Source organism: Muscardinus avellanarius (assembly GCF_963383645.1).
Source record: "Muscardinus avellanarius genome assembly, chromosome: 3".
In the NCBI taxonomy this organism is placed as follows: Eukaryota; Metazoa; Chordata; class Mammalia; order Rodentia; family Gliridae; genus Muscardinus; species Muscardinus avellanarius.
Window position 1 is genome coordinate 424,928 of NC_137788.1, and position 13,715 is coordinate 438,642.

Here is a 13,715-nt window from a genome sequence, read left to right on the forward strand (position 1 = left end):
AGTAGTGAGACTCTCATCAACTGAGTGAGACCATTTCTAAATAAAAATAAAATGGGGCTGGGGGTGTAACTTAAAGGTAAAATGCCCCAGAAGGGGGGGTACCAGACATGTAGCTTAATGGTAGAGCACCCCAGGATTCTATCTCCAGTACTGCCAAAAAGTTTGTGTGTGTGGTACTGGGGATGGAACCCAGGGGCTTTTCTACCTCCAGGCTACACTCCCAGACCTATTTTATACTTTATTTGGAAACAGGGTCTCACTAATTTGCTGAGAGCCTCACTGAGTAGCTGAGGCTGGCTTTGAACCTGTGCGATCCTCCTGTCTCAGCCTCCCACACACGGTGATTACAAGCGTGTGCCACCATGACCAGCTCAAAAAGTTTTTAAGAATGAACAACAACAACAACAAAAAAAGTAAAATCTCATGTTAAAAAAAGAGGAGCTGGGGCATCAGGAGTGTTTTCGCAAAGTAAGCCCTGCTCCATCACAGCCCTGGCAGCTTCTCCGAGTCTGCCCTCTTGTAGAGGTATTTGTGGCAGGACCCCACCCGGGGCTGCCCCTCGGGGAGGGCAGAGAATCCAGACAACCCCCCAGCTGTGGCAAAGCAACAAGGTAGGTGAGCCAGCAATGGGAGGTGGGTGCAAGCGGCAGAAGTTTATTAACTGAGTGGTCAGGAGGGTCAGGGGCCTGCCAGTCTGACGATGGCAGAGTGGGCGGTGGGCAGAGCTCAAGCAGGGAGGAAGGAGCTAGTTCTGCTCTTCAGGTCCACAGCCAGCGGGCGGGGGTTCAGGGGCCTGGTCCAGTGCCCACCTTGCCACCCATGGAGTCTCCCTGGGCAACATTTGCATAGTGACCAGCCAACTGGCCTTGGCCTGACCAAGGACCCAAAGTTGCCCCAGGACTCAGCCTCTGTCCTGAGGCTCCTTCAGAAAAGGGGAATTCAAAGGCATTGGCGGCCCCCCAAATTGGGTAGGGGCTCCTGAACCCATCAGAGGGTCCAGCCCAAGGGCAAGGCCAACAGAGGAAGGGCAGGGCAGAGCTATGGGGCCTCCCCCCAGCGGCAGGCAGAGCCGAAGTCAGGGTGGTCCTCGAGGGTCCACGGAGAAAAGACGCAGACAGAAGAAGGTGGGTGTAGAAATCTGCTCGGCGGCTAACAACATCGGTGCGGGGTGGAAGGTGCCAGTCGGTCCTGCACGGGCTCCGGGCCGAGTACCAGAGATGGCGCCTCTGGAGGAGGCGGGACGGTCTGGAGCTGTCTGGCACCAGGGCCCTTCGTGGCCAGCCACATGGCCTTGGGACGCCTGCGTCCAGTCAGGGCAGAGGGCCCAGGCCAAAGCCCCACCTGCCCACTGGGGCCACTAAGTGAGGTACTTGGGTTGGTTCCCTGGATGGGCCACCATTCCTGCCCGGGAAGGTGCTGGCGGCCAGCCACCAGCCCCAGGCTAGAGGAGGGGCTCTGGGGTGTGGAGGAGGACCCAGCTAGCAGGTCAGTGTTCTGGGGCAGTTAAGGTGGGGCACGAGGTGACAGGCCCTGAGGGCACAGGGGCACAGGTGACGTGGGCCTCGAGTGGTTTAGAACCTTGGCAACCCAGGCCCTTGAAGAAGGGGCCGCCTGAAGTCTGAGGGCCCCCAAGTGGGATGAGGGGCAGGGATGATGCAGCGCCCCCCAGAGCACGGGGCTTCAGGACTCAGTGCTGGAGCCCCTCTCTCCCATCAGGGGAGCCTGGGCCACCAGGAGGAAGAGCAGGCCCGCGGGGCTCCCGCAGCGCGGGCCCTGGGACTGTAGGGATGGCCCGCGGTCCTCGCAGGCAGGGCTGTGGCAAGGCAGGGGTGAGGGGGGCAGGGTCTTCAGGGACATGCAGGCGCCGGGCCGGGCGGGGCCGGGGCCGGGGCGGGGTCCCAGGCTGCCCGGCCTGCGCGGCCCTAGCTCTCTTCCAGGTGGAGGCCGATGAACTCCTGGAGGCACCGGCGGTACTGCAGTTCTGTGGGGCTGCTGCCCGCCAGGGGGCCTGGCTGGCCTGGGGGGGCCTCAGCCTCGCGCATCTCCTCAGCCATGCGCGCCAGGCGGAGCCTGGGGGAGGGGCAGAGGGAATGAGGGCCCACCCGCCTGCCGGGCCGCCCCCACCCGCGGAGGCCCCGCCCGTCCCTGCGGGACGCTCACAGCGTGACTATGTCGGCGTTGGCAGCCTGCACCGCGATGGTCAGCGGGTCCTGCTGCTCGTGGTCCAGGGCGTGCAGGTCGGCACCCCGCTTCAGGAACAGGCAGACCTGGCTGGGGTGGAGGGGCGTGTCGAGGCGGGCCAGCCACGGGGCGGGGCGGGCGGAGATGCGGGACTCACCCAGTGCGGCCCAGCAGCGTGGCGTGGTGCAGGGGCGCCCGGCCCCGGCTGTCTCTTTGGTTCACGTCCGCTCCGTTTTGCAGAAGGAACTCACAGACGATCAGAGAGCCCTGCGGAGTCAGGAGGCTCAGACTTGGCCAAGAATGGCCCCTGCAGGGCCCCTGAGCCCCAACTCCGGGCACGCCCATCCTGTACCGACCCAGGCTTCGCTGAGGAGCGCACGCACGCGCTTGTGCGCGGCTGTGTCCTGCGCGCAGCCCTGTGCCACGCTCACCCCCAGCACGGCCTGCACCAGCGGAGTCTTGCCCTCGTCCTCCGCATCAGCCCAGTTGACCTCGGCCCCGTGGGCCAGCGCCGCGGCCAGCGCGGGGAGGTCGCGGCTGCGCGCTGCGCGGTGTGCCAGTAGCCCCGGGTGCAGCTCCCGCACATCTGCCAGGCCCCAGGCCTCGGCCTCGGCCTCGGCTTCCCCGTCCACCTCTCCGCTGGACTCCTCCGACTCTGCACCCTCTGCGGCGAGAGGAAGGGTCAGGGACAACCCCTGAGTGGGGCGAGGGCTGCACCGAGTGTGTGGGGGGGGACTCACCCTCCTCAGTGACGCTGTCCACCACGGAGCCCGCGCCGAAGGCCAGAACGTCGGAACTGCCGTCAGAGCTGCCCCCCAGGCCGCTGTCACTGCTCAGACCTGCAGGACCACCGCGAGGGGCCTGAGCTGGTGGCCCCTGCCCCTCCCAGAGTGCAGAGGAGGGGCTGGCCTCAGCCCTTCCCAGGGGACAGAGAAGGGCCCTGCTGAGGTCACGGGGAAAGGAGAGAAAAGCCAAGCAAGGGCTCGGAGGGACTGGGGAGGGCTGGCCCTAGCGCTGCGAAGCATGGCCACTCAGAGGTGTCCACCAGAGACACCTACCAGGCAGGAGGGAGGAGCTGTAGGCCAGCCTCAGGTTTGGGGCGGGCGCTACAGCGCCCTCTACTGCCGCGGCCTCCCTCCTCAGCCCATCAGCACACTGTGCACACCCCTGCCCACACAAGGGGTCAGCCCATCACTCTTGACAATCCTGGCCTCAGTTGCCCTGTCTGCGGCCAACACCCCCCCCCAGCCCCCGAGACGCTCTTCCAGTCTTAGCCCTGCTGAAGCCCAAGTCCTCCCACCCCAGTCCATTGGCTCTTGCATGGAACCTCTGTCCTTCCTGCCCTTCCCTCCACACTTGCCCACTCTCCAGGGGAGCCCTGCCTGGCTGGGGGTGGCAGCCCCTTGGGGGAGCTGGGGAGGAAGCCTCCCAGCACTTACTGCGTGGACCAGCCCCAGCAGCCCCCGCATCGAAGTAAGAGAAGAGGGAATCTAGCTCATCTGGGCAGAAGAGGGAGTCCCGGCGGAACTTGCGTTCCAAAGTGCCTGCTGTGGGGGTGGGAGTAGGCCCGTGATTAGATGAGCATCTGACATCCAGCACGGGGGCACCCCAGGCCAGGCGGGGGGTCAGGCCTCCAGCCCACCCCTACCAGGACATCCAGAGCTCTGGGACTCAGACCCCCACCTGAGGACAGAGCTGCGACGGACGGCAGGACGGGCTCAAGCCGGACCTTGCGGCGGGCGGCAGGGGCGCGGGGGGAACTCTGGGGGCGCGGGGACTTCTGCGTCCGCCAGCGGCGCGGGGCATCCCGCGTTGGTGCTGTGGGCAGTTTCCGCAGAAACTTCTTTTCCACGTATTTGTCCTTGATCCAGGCCTCTTTGTCCTGCCTGGACCCGGGGCAAACATGAGGCTGCGTTCACAAGTGAGGGCTCCCCAGCATGGTGTGCTGCGCCCCCTCACCTGGGGCTGCTGGCTGTGGGCTTCCTGCTGCCGGAGCCCTCACACTGGGCCTCGTAGATCTGGTTCACGGTGCTGTTTCCAAGCTCACACATCAGCTGGCAGGAGCAGAGGGTGTGGCTGTCATTTCCAGCTCCAAGAGCCCTGCTCCCACCCACCCGCTCCCTGTGCCTGGGGGCTTTCAGGAGCCCCCCACACACACCTTTAGCAGCTCGGGCTCCCAGGAGTCCAAGGTCAGGGATCGCACCTTGGAGCAGTGGACACCCAGGCTCCTGGGAGCAAGGGGGCAGGGTGGTCAGGGTGGGGCTCCACCCCAGCCTCCACCCACCCACCGGAGTCAGAGAGGCCACCTGTGGATGCCCGAGCACTCGATGCACAGCAGCACACCCAGGTTGATGCTGGCCCAGCGAGGGTCCGGCTGGCCGCAGTCGCCGCACTGGCTGTTGCCAGCCACGCTCTGCACCCGCTGCAGCACGCTCTCACCCTTGGCCCCACGCTCCCGGGAGTCCGTGGTGGAGTCGATGCTACTCGTGGATGGGGACGCTGTGCGGTCCAGCCTCTGGGGATGAGGGGACATTCAGCCTTCAGGAGCTCCAGCACGACTCTCCCCAGGCCCCTCCTCCCCAGCCAGGGGCCACCACAGGCCTGGGCCCTCCGGCACAGTCTTGTAGTGCGCAGGTGTGCACACTCACATACAAACAGTGTGTACACATGCACCCGCGCGGCGTGCATGAGCCGCCTTACAGGCGCACAGGCATGCACACGTGTGTGGTGTGTGGAGGGCAGGGAGGGCCACACCTCGCTATAGCAGCTGTCTGGGCTCTCACGGTAGGCAGAGGCGATGCTGGCCTGCACAGCCTGGACCCAGGCCTGCCGCAGCTTCTCGGAGTCTGCCTGCAGCATGCAGCTCCTGCGGGGAGGGGCTGGTCAGGCTGGGTGGGCAGGGGCGCCCCCACCCTGCCCTGGGCCGGGCCTCCTCACTTGGTGGGCGACACGACCTCGAAGCAGAACCTCCGCTCGATGTCCTCACAGGGTTTCACGGAGCACAGGCGGAGGTCATCCACCACCACCGTCAGTGCGTCCTGTGGGCGGCACCACCATGCCCCACGCTCATGCCCTGCCCACTCGTCTTCCCCTTCGCCTTACAGACCCAACCTCCTCTTCCCGAGTCCATCATTGACGTTGGCCCTGTGCCAGCCCCCACTGGCCGGCCCACCCTAGTCCAGGCTGAGGGTCTAGCCGCCAGTGACCCCTCCCCGCGCACCTTGAGCTTCTTCTGGTAGACCAGCTGGCTGTTCTGGATGGAAAACCAGCGCCTGGGGAGGTAGATGGGGTGGGGGTCAGGCAGGGTCAGCCCCTGTCCACTCTGTGCCAGGCCCAGCCTGAAGAAGGCCCTCACCGGTTCCACGTCTTGAAAGCGTTGCTGGCCCTCTTGAAGAGGTAACCCTCCATCACCACGCCACTGGGTGCATCCACATCAAACTCCACTTTTGACTCATCATAGGAGAAGTCCTGAGGAAGACAGACCCACCCTGGGGGAGCGGCCACCCTCCCCGGCCCAACCAGACTGACAGCTGAGGTAAGGCATGGGCTCAGCAGCCCCTCTGCTCAACACAGCAACTGCCGCCCCAGCCGGCCCCCAAGGCCCTGGGCAGACCTCTGGCACCCACAGTGGCCGGTGCCCGGGCCCCACCCTGGCCTGCAGGGACAAGGGAGCTGCAGTCAGGAAGGAAGCTGCCCCCTGCATCCTGTGTCCCCGTGCAGGTCGCCAGCTGGGCTGGCTCCAGCTGCCTGACAGAGCTCCATTCAGGATCCAGAGCCTCGGGCGTCCTGCGTGTCCTGTGTCCATCCAGCAGGCCAGCCAGCGGGAGGAGAGATCTGGCCACCTGCTCTCAGGCTGAGCGGGGGCAGGCAAGGCAGACACAGCTGCCGCTGCTGCCGCGGGTGGGGTGGGGTGGGGGCGGGGCCCAGTTAAGCCAGCATCCTGTTGCCAGACAGGCCCTCAGTCCCTGTGCAGCCTGAGCTCCACAGTGGGTGGGAGGTGTCCTTGGTGCTGAAGCGCCGGAGGGAGGGGCGGGCCTGGCTCTCCCCCACCACAACCCCCACACCCAGGGGGACTTCTCTCACCTGCAGGAGCGTCTGAGGGTAGCCCAGGACAGGGTGAGAGGGAGAGAGAGCCAGTGAGTGATGGCCCCAACTCCCACCCGCAGCCCCGCCCCCCCAAGCGCCTGGAGCCTTCCAGTCCTAAAAGGGAATAAGCAAGCCTCTGCCCAGATGGTGTCCACGGCCATCGGGCAGCAGATGTGCCAAGGCCTCAGAAGGACCAGCAATGGCATGGAGAGCTGACCGTGGCCTCTAAGGAGGCACGTCTGGGTCCCAGCTCCAGCAGCTTCGTGCAGCACCCACCCCACTGTGTTGAGGCCCCTAAAGATGGGGACCCCTCCCTCTGGCTGCTCACTCCAGAGGGAAGCAGCCTCAGCCCAACAGAGTGGGTGTGGAGCCTGGTGAGAAGAGGGGACAACCCCCCACCGTGCCAGGGGCTGGGCCGCCGGGCTCACCCGCTGCTGGATGGCGGCGTGCTTGCGCTCCATCTCCCGCTTTTCCACCGCAGAGTCAATCACCAGTTGGTCCAGCTGTGGGGCAGGGGCATCAGGTAGGCAGCAGAGCCCTCTGGAGGCCCCGCCCAGGGGCCCACCCTCCAGGCCTACCTCAGCAGCCAGCTTCTTCATGTAGGGATCCAGCTGGTGCAGGAGGCTGTAGCCCTGCTGGAAGAAGCTGTGCTGGGCGTGCATGAAGGACAACATCTGCAGGAAAGGTGGGGCAGGTGAGGGCTGCCCGCTGCAGGCAGCACTCGGGCACCCCCACAAGCACTCACAGAATCCAAGATCTCAAACTTCTTCTTGGCCTGGAGGACGTTAATCTGCCAGAGGAGGACAAACGGGCGGGTCTCAGCTCCAGGGAGCCACGGCCTGCGCCTCGCCAGAGGGTCCACTGGGGCTGCTCTTGGTTCCAAGACCCCGTCCGTTGTCTTCGGCTCCCTGCACCATGCAGACTTATCCTCCCTGACCGCAGAGTCCTTCCCATGCCCTGACCACACCAGGAATTCCCACCCCACAGTTCATCCGCACCTCACTGCCTTGGCACCCCCCATTCCAGGGGCCGACACCTTCCCTACCCCATGCTGACCTGGAGCACATAGTCCAGCGCCAGGTGGCGGAAGCACTTCCGGGTGAGGGTGAGGGCGCCAGTGGCCTCCTCCACCTCGTGGGGCCGGTGCCTCGGGGCCTGGGCATTCCTCGCCAGGGAGAGCTCCATGTCCTCCCGCACCTTGTCAAACTGCTTCTTGGTCTCCTTGAACTTCCGCACATCCCTGGGTGCCGGTAGTGTCAGGTCAGGGGTCGGAGGTCAAAGAAGGGTGCATGCTGGGCCCCCAGAAGCCCTGGGCTCTCCCACCTTCACAGAATGCCTTTCCACTGCCCCTGGGCAGGGCCTCCCTTCCTGCCTTCCCACCCCGGCCTCCACCCACCCCTGGGGCCTACATTCCCCCCACTCTCCTCCCTCCCCCAAGACCTGCGGGGACCCTCACTGCCTGACTCTCAGGATCCATCCAGCCTAGGCTCCCAGCCTTGCCTGTCTCACACACCCAACATTAGCCTGACATGTCCCTGGGGTCTCCAGCAACCCACCCACTCACCGGGCTGAGTGGACCCTGCTTCCTCCACCCAGCCTTCTCCCTTCGCCTCGCCCCTCCTGCTACATGCCCTGCTCCATGGCCCGGGCCTCTGCCCTGCCAAAGGGCGGACACCTGGTGCTCTTCCACCTGGAGATGGAGCAAGGCCTCAGCCCCCCCCCCCCCAGTACGGGTGGCCTTGGGGGCCAGGGAACCTGGGGAGGGGTTGAAATACTCACTCTTTGACAAAGTTGTGGAGCTGCTGCCGCACAGATCTCTGAGCCTGGTCAAACAGGATCTGGAGGCAAAGGCAGAGGTGCTTACTGTACTCATAGGACCCCAGAGATAATGCTCCATCCACCCTGCAGGTGAAAAGCAGGGGAACCCTGCCCCTCGCCCAACCCTGCTTGGGCCCAGATCCCTGCAGAGGATGCTGCCCACAGGGCCTGTACCACACCTGGAACTAGCCTCTTGGGGTTAGGATACAGTCCCAGACTGGTTTGGCGCTCAGAGCTGATGCCTGTAAGCACCTGCCTGCCTCTCCACCTGGCTCTCAGACAGTGGAGAGGACACACGGCCTCAGATGGCTCCTGCCCCACAGTGCCTGTATGGATGGCTTAAGCCCACCACGGGGCTGGCGGCTTCCATCAGAGCCCAGAACTCCTGCAGGGCAGGGCCTGGGGAGTGGGTGAGGCACCTGTGAGGAGCTAGGTGGGCTTCAGGGCCTCCCCGCAGCACTCAGAATCAGACCCCCCACGTGGAGGAAAGCTGGGTCACAGCAGGGGCAGAGGGACAGCCATGCAGCAGGATGAGACATGAGCAGGATGCGCTGGTTTACTTCTGGGCTTCTCGGGAAGGGGTGGCGGCCCTTGTTTAGTCTGGGCTCCAGTTCCCAGGCCGCGCCCCCATGTGCCTCCGCCTGTCCCGTGCGTCTATCCACATTGGCACAGTGAGTACCAGTCACCCACAAATGGGTCAGCCTGGCACGGAGAGTCCTGCCCAGCGGGGCATCCTGCATGAACTCCCAAGGTTTCCCCAACTCAAGACTCCACTGCCTATGGCCCTCGGATTCAATCTGTTCCGTGCCGGGGATACATCAGGGCTCCCAGGATGCCCCACACCCCACTGACTCACAGACACGGGGTGGCTGCCACCCACATAGACTGCAGCAGGACTCGGCCTCTGACACCAGGGGCCACCTGCTCGGCGGCCCGAGAGCAAGCCAGCTGTCCCAGACTAGGCAAGGCCCTGGGGAGCCAGGGGCAGGTCAGCGAGGCCCTGGGACCTCTGCCACAGGGCTCACCGTGTGGTAGTTGACCATCTCTTGCAGGCTGTCTCCGAACCTCTGTAGACATTCCTGGGGAGAGGCAGAGGAAGTCATGCTGATGGGGCCACAGCCATCTGGCCAGACCCAAGTGGGGGTGGCACCTCCTCCCTGCCTACTGGGTGTGGGGCCGCACCTGAATCAAAGTGCACACACCCACCGCTCATGGGCCTGGATATCCTCAAAGGGCTGCACCCTGCCCCAACCCCACCTGGAAGTCAAAGGCCAGCTGGCCCCTCACCGAGATGACAGTGTCGCCCTGGCACTGCTGGGACAGGTCGCGCACACCGCTCACAAAGAGCCTGCTGGTGGTGACGTAGGCCTTGCCAGCTTCAATCATGCCACTGCACAGCTTGACGAGCTGCAGGGGGAACGGGGAGGGGCATGGAGAGGACTAGCACCTTCTCCAAGCCAGCGACATGTGCCACCTGGAGGCCTGGCCAGAGTCTGGGAGGGGAGAGTGGTGCCAGCCGGGCCTCGGCTCTGGAGCGGGAGCCGGGCAGGCCACGGGAACCTTGAGCAGGGGACTCAGGGCCGGGGTGTGACGAGCGGCCCTGCAGGGTCACATGCAGGGGTCACCGGGCAGACCCAGGCCCAGTGCAGGCCACAGCAGTGCTCACGCGCAGCAGGTGTGCATGAATCTCTAAGTCCCGGAGGACAAGTGCTGCCATCCAGCCATCCTGAGTCTATGGGATTGGGCAACACCGGGCCCTCCATGTGCCCAGGCCCATCCCTCACCTTGTCCAGCTTGGCCTCGATCTCGACCACATCAGTTTCTACCTCATCGATGGTCGCCCTGCAAGAAGACCAAGTGGCTGAGACTGCCCTGCAGCCAGCTGTGCTAACCAGGGGGTCTGCTGTGGGAGGGGCCTCCAGGAATCTGAGGGAGAGAGGCTAACACTGGCCCTGAGGAGACAGGACTGGGACCCTGATCCAACAGTTTTACAGCACCCCAGGCCAGAAGAGACCTTGTTGGGCTGGGACCTTGCTCTGCTCGGGGAAAGAGATCAGCTGAGGCCTCAGCCCCTGAGGACAGCAGGTGTCAGGGCTTCTTCTTTGAGGCTGAGTTAGCCAGGACCCATCTGGATCCCTTGCTCCACTGCCCCTACTGTAGAGACAGCCCTAGCCCGGTGCCTATGGACCCAGCCTCCAATCAGCACAGTCCACCCAGAGGCAGAGGTGGGCTGGTCACTCCCAGCAGGGCAGCCTGGCAACGGGGCTGCCTTGGGGTGGGAAGAGTTAATGAATGACATCACCGGGAGAAGCCAGGGAGAATCCCGGAAGCCAGAGGCAGATGGATCAGGCACGTGACAGCCCCCCTCCGGGAACAGGAAACAGGGCCAGGATCCCAGCAGCCCCCACCCCACACAGCCGGCTCAGCTGGTAAACTGGGCCCATCTGGCCTGCCTGGGATGAGGGACAGGCCAGGGGTAGGTTTCCAGGCACAGGTCTTGGGTGGGGGTCCAACACAGGGGAGGCCACCTGGGTCTAGCAGCCCCTCAGCCCTGTTGCCCCAGCCCCAGGATAAGCAGGGAGAGGGGCAGGTTCCAGGGTTTGGGGACAGGGCCTGAGGCTCACGTGGGGTGTGGCCTGGTGTGACCTTAATTAGGAGCTGGGACTCAAGTAGCCAGGCTGCTCCAGGTCTTGGCTACCCATGCTGGCAAGACATTAGCTCCTTTCTGAGCAGCCCCTGCTCCTTCTCGAGGGGCTAAGGGGGACCCCGGAGCCGGAACAGGGAGGGGGCAGAGAAACTGAAGCTGCAGTGTTTGCTTGGACCGCTGCCCCACAGCCTGCCGCGAGCCCAGCCCTCCAGGAGGTGAAGTGACCACAGAAGGCTCACCGCCCAGGACCCTGACCATTAGCTCCAGGGCTCCAGGACACAGATGGGATCCTTAGCCCAGGAGAGTGCTGCAGCTCTGCCTGGCTCCCTGAAGCTGACCAGCCAGCCCAGACAGCTGCACCCAGGAGTGAGGAGCGACGCCCTCAGCACTCAGCTCTCAGCCCGGCCTGGAGTCTCCAGGCGGTGAGGGCGGGGCTGTGCCACAATTTGACAAATGTGCTCAGCAGACACAGTGGGTGCTCAGCAGAGGCTCGAAAGGCCAGCATCCTGTCCTGGGAGCTACTCAGCTCTCCCACCCTCATCCCAGGACTTGAGGCCCCCACTTCCAGCTCCAGCCACTGGGAGGGTGCGGAGCAAGCCCCTCCACCGCCAGCCACCGAAGCGTGACTCAGCGCCTGAAGCCCCACCCAGGGAAGTGCCTGGACTCAGCCTGGCAGCTCCCCTTCCCCAGGCTACCCCGACCCCCACCCACAATGTCCTGGGACTAGGAGGCGTTTCTAAGGCTGTCAATGCCTCTCCCCAGCTCCCAAGCAGGACCCCTCCAGTATGGGGACCAGGCTGCACATCACTTCCACATACTCCTGCCAGCCCCGCCCCAGCAGCAGCCAGGAAGAGGAGTTCCAGCCTCAGGACACCTGAAAGCCAGTGGATGGACGGAGGCCCCTCGCGCCCCAGTTGAATCCTGGCCCACCCAAGCCCACCGAGCCAGGCTTCTGTGCAGGTAGGCAGCCTCAGCCCCAGCCCAGCCCCATGGGCACACTCCAGGCACCTCCCTGCTGGAGAAGCACTGCCAAGCCTAGTCAGCCTCCACCTACTGCGGCCCACAGGTCCAACAGGCTGGTTGTGGGAGGGAAGGCCTGGGGTCAAATGGGGTTCTGGTGCCCGCATTCGATCCCTCCACAAGGAGGAGGAGCTAGACTTCTAAGTAAGAGGCCAGGCCAAAGTTGGGTGCCTCAGCCTGGACCATGCCCCAGCAGAGGCCCTGGCCACACCTCTCCCACAGCCCAGGTCCAGGAGTGTGGGTGCTTGAGTTGCCCAGACACCCTCGCTACATCAGTCAGCAACAGAAGACGGGAGAACACAAAAGATCTCCCCCACCCCTGTGCCCAGGGCTGGGGCCTCTGTGGGGCCAACCCTCCCTCCCTCCCTCCCTCCCTCGGGCCTTGATGCTGTGTCCTTGCTGATTCCCTTGTGAGGTGGTTTTGCAAGGGCCTGGTTCAAGGGGTGCTGAGGCAGGCCCCCAGAGACCTAGCATGCATGCATCTCATCACCAAGCACACACCTGCAGAGGCATGGCATGCTCATGCACAAACATGCATGCATGCTCTTGGGGATATGGCGCACACACATGCACAGACATATGCACCCAGGACCGGGACACACACACGCATGTCTAGCAGCATAGCAAACAGGACATGAACCGGCACACACATGCACCCATCACAGCCTATGTGAATGCACGAAGCACACATGTCTCATGCAGCTCACTCCCACACATGTTCGTGTACATGGGCTGGCATCTCAGAGGAGCAGAGTGGCAGAGTTTGCACATGCACACCACACACGCATGTGCAGAAGTAGGTGGCCTCACGAAGGTGCACACTTGCACACGGCACATGGGAGGTGCTCCGTTACTGTTTGCCAAATGTCACCCCACCAGTGAAGCAGATGCACACTTGTGTACACGTCTATGAACATGTGGTTCGTGCAGCTGTGCATGCCTGTCTGTATGCCTAGGAATGATGAGGGACATACACACCCAGGGGTGGACACACAGCCTCCCCACCACCGTGTGCAGCCCTCGTCCCTCCAGGCCCTGCCACGACTCAGACCACCCTTCTCCCGAGCCGGCGGCTGACCCCAGGTCTTAAAGTAGCTCCAGTTGCCAGCACCAGGCACTGCTCTGGGTCAAGAGAGACCTGGGGCAGACCCCTGGAGCCAGAGCTGGTCTGCAGGGCGGGCGGGAGGGGCTCAGGCGGTGCAGGTGGCCACCGTGCAGAGATGCAGACACAAAGCGGGGGCGGACCGTCCTGTGGGTGGCCGTGCCCACAACTGTCCAGCTGGACACCGCTGCTGAGGGCCCGGCAGCCCGCGGGGCGCCATCCCCGCGAGGTGCCCCGCACAGGGGCATCTTTTGTTCCGGTCCCCCGGGGCGGGGGCGGGGCGGGGCCCTGGCTTTGTCCGAGGCGGGGTCTTCGCCAGTCCCCGGGGGGCGCGGCGCGGTCACGACGCCGGGCACCGCCGCCGCCGCCCGCACAAAGGCTGCCCGCCGCCCCCGCCCCGGCCGGGGCGCACCTGAAGCGCGGCGAGTCCTTGATGCACTCCTCGAACTCCACCGTCATGGCTGCGGCGGCGCGGCGCTCCCTGAACCGAGGACAGCGGCGCGCCGAGCGGCACCCCCGGCCGGCCGCCCGCGCTCGGCGCCCGCCCGCCCGCCCCGGAATGAGGCCGCCGCGCCCGCCCCGCCCCGCCTGTCACCGCCGGGGAGCGTCGCCCAAGTCCGCCGCGCGCGCCTCCCGCGGTCACCGCCGGGGAGCGCCGCCGAGCCGCCGCGCGCCGCGGCCCCGTCGGGGGGCGTCGCCGAACGCGCGGCCTGCGTCCGGGGCGGCCGGGGCGGGGGGCGCGGGGCCGCGGCGGTCGGGCTTCAGAGGCGGCCGGCCCGGCCCAGGAACGCGGAGGGCGCGGGCTCCGCCCGCTCTAGCCATCCCGGCCTTGCGCAACTCGGGGCGTTTGCAGAAACCACA

The 13,715-nt window shown here is 65.1% G+C and overlaps 1 protein-coding gene across 1 annotated transcript; it reads right to left on the reverse strand.

Moving 5' to 3' along the window:
- Positions 1-1,922: 1,922 nt before the first annotated feature.
- On the reverse strand, positions 1,923-13,313 carry ACAP3 (ArfGAP with coiled-coil, ankyrin repeat and PH domains 3; the record flags this gene model as incomplete). Its single annotated transcript, XM_080692602.1, has 24 exons — positions 1,923-2,070; positions 2,161-2,271; positions 2,339-2,448; positions 2,613-2,845; positions 2,922-3,020; positions 3,621-3,728; positions 3,865-4,067; positions 4,141-4,235; positions 4,340-4,409; positions 4,488-4,696; positions 4,936-5,047; positions 5,119-5,219; positions 5,402-5,453; positions 5,537-5,649; positions 6,265-6,276; positions 6,696-6,770; positions 6,846-6,941; positions 7,013-7,057; positions 7,324-7,507; positions 8,047-8,105; positions 9,111-9,164; positions 9,373-9,492; positions 9,870-9,927; positions 13,267-13,313. 24 exons carry the CDS (start codon positions 13,311-13,313, stop codon positions 1,923-1,925), a joined length of 2,514 nt encoding a protein of 837 aa, XP_080548728.1.
- Between the last annotated feature and the right edge of the window lie 402 nt (positions 13,314-13,715).